The sequence below is a fragment of the Berghia stephanieae genome, unplaced genomic scaffold (genome assembly GCF_034508935.2).
Source record: "Berghia stephanieae isolate SIO BIC M18660-M18661 unplaced genomic scaffold, UCSD_Bste_1.3 scaffold1308, whole genome shotgun sequence".
Taxonomy (NCBI): Eukaryota; Metazoa; Mollusca; class Gastropoda; order Nudibranchia; family Aeolidiidae; genus Berghia; species Berghia stephanieae.
In genome coordinates this window covers 1-7,500 of record NW_027622300.1, presented here as the reverse complement: position 1 = coordinate 7,500, position 7,500 = coordinate 1, and the positions used below count along the sequence as shown (strand labels likewise).

The following is a 7,500-nucleotide window of genomic DNA, read 5'->3' as shown; positions in this document are numbered from 1 at the left end:
GGGGATAGAAGACACAGTATGTACCTCCCTGCCCATTATGGGAGGTCGTCAGGAACCCCACCCAGTTACCGAGCACAGAATTACCCACAAATCTACAAATACAATACAGTAGTAGAATAAGTATAAAATACAGAAAAAGTGTGGAGCGGGCACTTGTTTCAATAATGATGAGAAAAGTAGGGTATGGAGAAGTGCCAGCTGAAAACAGGATAAAAAGTCGCGGGGTCAGTGCCAACCTCAGTATCCAATTGACACGACACCCTCCGCCTGGCTGAGAGAGAGAGAGAGAGAGAGAGAGAGAGAGAGAGAGAGAGAGAGAGAGAGAGGGGGGGGGGGGTATCCAGCCCTTGAGTTTGGCACTGGCCCCGTGACTTTTTATTCTCTGATTTCATCTGGCACTTCTCCATACCCTATTTTTCTCATTATAATAAGTAGATGACCACCAGTTCCTAATGGCCTTTATTTCTCTGCAAATATTGCGGGCACTCCACTAGTTTAAACCAACAACATGGGAAGAAAATAAAATTAGAACGTACACGTTTTTGCAATAGCACTCTTCAAATATCCGCCATTACTACAAGCCAGGTATTCCAGCCAACAGAGGATACCTCACCCATGGGCACAACGCCGAGAGTTTGACAATCATCATTACTCCTGCAATCATTCACCGCCTTAAAAGTATCTTGAACTTTTTTTTTAAAGGACCAGAGATAGTGCCGCTGACCCATCGACACAGCATAATTGTACAATAGTTATAATACACCAAGAAATATATTATCTGTTTTTAAGGGTTTTACGGCGCTTGCGACACATTTAGATCATTTTACCACCGGTAAAAAAAAAGGAGAGAAGAAAATGGGATAGTCAACAATTCTAGGTTTATAATCAAAAGCACACGAGAAAAGGTAAGACAAATGGAGAATGTTTCAAATAGGGAACAGGTGTAGATTCTAAGAGCCCACCAGCAGTCTGAGAACACCAAGTCTCATCCTGACATAAGCACAGGATCCCACAAAGAGAAACACACTCAAATGTTTACAAATAATTATATATTAAAAACAGAAATATATTACAGTACATGAGATGATTTACCAGGACAAAAATATTATATTCTAAAACTATAACTATAAATTTGACTGTTTCCTTCTCAGTCAAGGAGTCCGGCCAGGTACATGATTCATCTCATTCCAAGACAATCAAAGACAGAAAGCAAGTTGGAAAACAGTTATAGGGGGATAGAGGACACAGTAAGTGCCTCCCAACCCACTCCCCAATGGGAGGACTAATGACCCCACCCAGAAGTTAGCTAGTAAACATTTTAACACTCTATTATCCTTTTTAATCTACTAGGTGTTTCGAAGGAGGAAATCCACGACACTGTACAGGACTACTTCCCTAAACCGGATTCACGAATCGGATTCAAATCATTTTGTAAAATATTTAGTCAATTTGTATGATACAACAACAATATGCTCAAACAAAAATGCCACCCACTCATTTTGTTATGACTGTCATCCTCGTATATTTATTATCACTGTCTTTTTATTGTCAAAATCGTCGTCATAGTCCTCACCATAATCATCATTACCATGATCATCATCGTCATCAGCATCGCTACCATCGTCGTCCCCTTCGTCACACCCACCATCATGACCAGTAGTTGCCCTACTTTAGCAAAATTGCTATTTCACTGGGCTTGATTTCTTTTACATTTTTTATCTTTGTCATTAAACGTAGATTTCTAACACACAAAAACCCCCAACATATTTCAATTAATCTCTTACCCTGCAAGCAGAAAGGAATTTGTGTAAATGGTCTTAAGGCCACTTTTAGGTCATTCATTCCAGCGCCAACAACGCTGTCCGTGCAACATGAGGTATTAAAAAAAAACCCAACTTGAGCGTTAATATGAAGCAAATTCAACTAAATGTGCTCAAAGTTCTTTGCAAGGGTTCCCCAACCAACATCAACATTCAACATGATGTGGGACGAGACAACGCCTGTAGACGCTTTTATATTTTTTTCGACAGACAACGCTGTTACCAGCCTGGTAGTCATTTTATACTGAGTGCAGTGAAGGAATGTTCATAAACAGACATTTCCACGGACTCTGTTATTTGCTGTTTGTTTTTAAGGGTTTTACAGCGCTTGCGTCTCTTTTATGTCATGTCAGCACCAGTAAAAAAGATGAAAATGGGATAACCAAAAAAAAGATTTACGATTAAAATTAACAAAGGCACTGTTTCAAATAAGGAACAGAGTTAGATTCCAATGGCATACCATCCATGTTCTTAGTTTGAGATCATCCCACAGTCTCATCCAGTCACCAGGACAGTATCCCACTGCGAGGAATGTTTATAAAACATATTCAAGATATAAACAGCGCGTCGTAACACAGAGATGATTAACAAGGGGGAAAATATCATCATTCAAAACTAAATGTCTGTGCATTACTCGCGGTTTCCCTCCCACCAAGGACTCAGACAAGGGCCAGGACAAAACCAAGTAATCTCATTTCAAGACAAAGCTAGAAAGCAACCTGGAAAACAGATAGGGGGATAGAAGACACGACAAGTGACTTCTCTGCCTACTATGAGAGGTCATTGATAGTTTATTATTGAAATCTACTTCTTTTTGCCTAATTGATCTATTCGATTATCCGAGCGGTTTTGTGGACTAGTGGTATGACGCCTTCAAATGGTAAGTCCCGGATTTGAGGTATGCTCTGGGCAGGATAAAGTCCTTGGAAAAGACGCTTTACTCACATTCTTTCACAATACTTTGGTGTAAAATGAGTGCCTGGCCAGGAACAGGATTGTCTCAATATTTTTTTTAAAAATGTAATATGGCATTACAGGCGACAAAATATTTCCGAGAGACCCATCCAGATACAAACAAAGGATCCCACTAAGAGGATTATATTCAAATATATTACACAGTATTATATTCATCTTAAAAATTCATCAGTATATAACAAAAAGACGATTTGAAAGGGGAAAAAGACATCGTCTCCTAAATCTAATACTATACATGTGACTGTTTTCCCCTCATCATTATCATATCAAAATAAAAATATTACTACTAATAACAATAACAACAATAATAATAATAATAATAATAATAATAATAATAATAATAATAATAATAATAATAATAATAATAATAATAATAATAATAAAAACACTAAACAATGTATAATTTATTATAATAGGAAAGTGCTTTATTTAACTTTTATTATCACAGTGGTGCTTTCAGCATGTTATGAAAGTCATGTGGAGTTATATCATGATTGAAATCTAAAATGAAAGCAAATGACAAGATATTAACATTGCTGTTGTAAATGGACACGATTCATCATTACATCAAGTATGTATAGATAATAACTTGAGCAATATTTCGTTAAAGACTTGGGAATTATATTATTATTATTTTTAAAAAACTTTTCAAACCAAAAATGTTCAGTTTAATTTCATAATTTTTTTTTTCATTGTATTTTGCTTTGCTCTGTTCTAGGAGGATTAACGCGTTTCGACATGTTAGGTCAATGCAGCTCCGTTAAAAAGGAAAATGATAGGAAATTTAAATGATAATCAGCCTGCACTTACAACTTTTGTTTGTTTGTTTTTAAGCCAAGGACTCCGGCCAGGGTCAGGACAAAACCAAGTAATCTTATTCCAAGACAAAGACAGAACGCAATTGGAAAACAGATACAGCAAGCACCTCCCTGTCCACTAAAGGGAGGTCAGTAACCACACACAGTCTTACAACTTTATAAATTCAACATGCAATCTATCCGTGTGTCTAGTCTGAGATTACATTAAATTCCCATCCAGACACTGATGATAACAAGAAATGATGAAGACACTGGCACATGACTTTGTGTTTTTTTTTATTTTTTATTTATTTATTTTTTATTTTTATTTTTTAAAAGGATTTTACGGCGCTTGCAACACATAAAGGTCATATCAGCGCCAGTAAAAAGGAAGAAAATGGGTGGCACATGACTAATATAGTAATGCGATGTATGTACTGAGAGAAAAAAAAAATATCCAGCTCCCTCCAAAATACTCTCGTAGGTATCTAAAATTACTCCATAGATCTGAATGTCACAATAATTAGAGCTGATGATGTTCGCTTGTCATGTGGTTGGCACAACAATTTAAGAAATTTAAAACAAGGTAATTTACAAGATAATATCAAAACAAAACAAGAGAAGTTGAGCTTTGCTGAGACAAAAAAATTGAATGGCATTCACATGTTGTTAACCCTAAACACGTAGCAAACAATAAAATGTTGACAAATCTTTATAGCATACTTTGCGCTAGTAATAAAGGTTTGCACATCATTCTTTCACCCCTCTCCAGTTGATTATATTTTCAGAATTGGCAGGAAGAAAAATTACTTTTTAAATTGAAAATGCAACAATGATAGACTTCCTTCATATTTTTAACAATCAATAATTATATATCATTATAGTCCATTTCAAATTGAAGATGTCAAAACTATGCATATCAATGGCCAAACAAAAGTATCTATTATTATAGTTTAAAACAGGAAAATGCTTGTGAAACAGATATTTTGCAACTCGCTCACAATTGTGGTCTAAATATAACAAACGTGTTAAAAGCAATAACAAACGGGTTAAAAGCAGTAATCTTCATCTAAAATTTAATACATGTGTTATGCCTTGGATTGTTTACCTCCTTATTCAGAATCAAAACAAACACATCAAGATTGTATTCAAGCTTTTATATTCATAACACAATTAATAAATTAGAGCGTGTATTTAAAAATAAATAAAAGTTTTAATGACCTACAGTATTGTTCATTCGAACAATAATCATGTATTTATTATAACTGTCACCATACTATTGAGACACATGAATGTTGACTTTTTTATAGTTTTCTTTTTATGACCCTCGCAACACTTTTCAGGTCATTTTAGCCCCAATAAAAAAGGTTTATTGTTTAAAGGGTTTTGCGGCACTTGCAACACATTTAGGTCATTTCAAATCCAGTAAAAAGGAAGAAAATAGGATAGTGAAAAAATTATAGAATTATAAGTACAGGTTCTCGAGAAAAAGTAAGATAAAGGGGACTGGTTCAAATAGGGAACAGATGTAGATTCCAAGAGCACACTATCAGTGTTCTTAGTTTGAGATCACCTGAAAGTCCCATCCAGACACCAGCACATGATCCCACTCAGAGGATCACGCTCAAATGATTACAGATTATATCCAAAACAGAAAACATAACTAACAACACATAACAGAGAGATGATTCACATGGGAAAAAAATCCTCTTCCAAAACTAATACTATAAATTTGACTGTTTCCCTCTCAACCAAGGACTCCAGCCAGGACTAGGACAGATCACGTAATTTCATTCCAAGATAAAGAATGACAGAAAACAACTGAAAAACAGACAAAGGGGAACAGAAGACACAGCAAGTAACCTCCTGCCCGCCATTAACTCTCTTATGCATGGAAAATCGAACAAAAAAAAGCAAAGGGAATCATAGTTAAGATGCGCTTCAGACCACTAAGACAAAAGAAAGACAAGAAAACTAGTTCAATCAGAGAGCAGAAATACATTCAGGAGTGATTTATCCAGGCATCTAATCTGAGACCATCTAAAAGACCCAACCAAAGAGTAGCATGTGACCTTTGTTTGTTTGTTTGTTTGTTGCTTTAGGTCTCTTCCAACACAATTGAGGTTATATGAGAGACCGCTGAAACAAAAAAACAAGCAATCTAACAAAAATAGTACAAATGTCAATCAAAAGCATAACCTAAAGATATCATAAGCTAAATTATAAATAACCAAGAACAAACAGGCAGAGGATTTACAGGAAAAAAAATATCCCCTGTCAAAAATACAATCACAAACCAAAGAAGCAGGATAGGCTAGTAAAGAGAAGAAGAAACGACATCACTATCGGATCGTACACCCATGCGAACATCATAGGTATATGATTCAAGGGTGATGCTCCAATCCAACCACCCGCAGCATGTGACCTCTGCCAACATAAATTAGATCACAACTAAAAGGTGATGAACAAAGAGATCATTTACAAGGCTCACAAAAATATGTATCTGGTTATTTCCCTCTAAGTAAAATACTCCATGAAGGTACAGGTGAAACCAATAGGCCCCATTCCAGAGCAAGGACACAAACTACACAAAGAACAAATGACATTATAGTGGGATAGAAGAGATAGATAGCTAGAGTGTAGAACAAATTCAGAACCCACCAGCCCATGCCGTGCCTCATCTAAGAGGGATTCTACCAATGTGAATGTTTAGTGTGTTTAGAATCACTCAATGAGCATAAAATATTCAAAATAATAAGTCCACAAAACTATTAAAAGAGGAAAACATCTATGATTAAAGTTGATGAAAAGCAGCAACAATATATCTGCTTGGTCATTCGAATCTGTATATAAAATTCCAATGAAAAACATGGTTTTATTATAGACGACTTGTGTATTATGATTATGCCATTGATTGGAGTTTATTCCTCTTGATAGTATCGGTTTGTTTTTAGGGGTTATAGGCCACTTGCAAAACAATAAAGTCATTTCAGCGCCAGTAAAAGGGAAGATGATAAAGGAAAAGTTACAAATCTGAAAATAAAGCGCCAAAGAAAAAACAAGACAAAGGGGATTAGTTTAAATAGCGAACAGAGGATTCCATGATCAAAGACAGAGAGCAACACATAGAAAGGGAAAACAGATAAAGAGAATAGATGATACAACAAACAGCCTCTCTGTCCACCTTGGAAGATAAGAAAACCCTACCCAGGATAACAATACCTGGTTTTACAACACATGCTTCTGAAAGCATTTCAGAAAGACAGAAAAGGGAAATATATCAAACAGATGGGGTACATTTTTATTCTATGATTTTCTACTACTGGCCTAAGTCACCCCATTGGGGTGTGACTTAGGCCACATTCCAAAATCTTCCGTCAAACGACCATTGTTCTAATTAGTTGATTGAAAATCTCTAAAAACATTCTTTTCATTGGTCCTCATGATCTGACAAACACTTAAATGCTTTAGAGTGATTATTTAAAAAAAATACTTAACCAAAGGTTAAAAAGTGGCCGAAGTCACCCCATCTTATGGTACTAATTTCTAAAAAGGACAAATACAAAAATGGTGGATAGTCTCAAGTCGTCATGGGCAAGCTTAACCCGTAAAGACGTCCAAATAAATTTTTGTTTTGTTTATTTGTTTTTAAGGGTTTTACGGCGCTTGCAACACATTTAGGTTATATCAGCGCCGGTAAAAAGGAAGAGAATGGGATAGTAAAAAGTTCTGGAATTACAATTAAAGCACCCAAGAAAAAGTAAGACAAAAGGGGAACTAGGAACAAATAGGGATCAGATGTAGAATCCAAGAGCATACCACCAATGTACTTAGTTTGAGATCACCTATAAGTCTCATCCGGACACAAGCACAAAATCCAACAGAGGAATACACTCAAATGCTTACAT

At 35.8% G+C, this 7,500-nt stretch overlaps 1 protein-coding gene across 1 annotated transcript in view; it reads left to right on the top strand.

Annotated features, from left to right (window-relative positions):
• Window positions 1–1,745, top strand: part of LOC144961057 (uncharacterized) — a gene marked incomplete at its 5' end in the record, with an annotated part of 5,263 nt that extends 3,518 nt beyond the window's left edge. The window contains one exon of the mRNA XM_078894388.1: window positions 1,351–1,745. Coding sequence (XP_078750514.1) covers window positions 1,351–1,457 — 107 coding nt within the window. The remainder of the gene's footprint in view (window positions 1–1,350) is intronic.
• Between the last annotated feature and the right edge of the window lie 5,755 nt (window positions 1,746–7,500).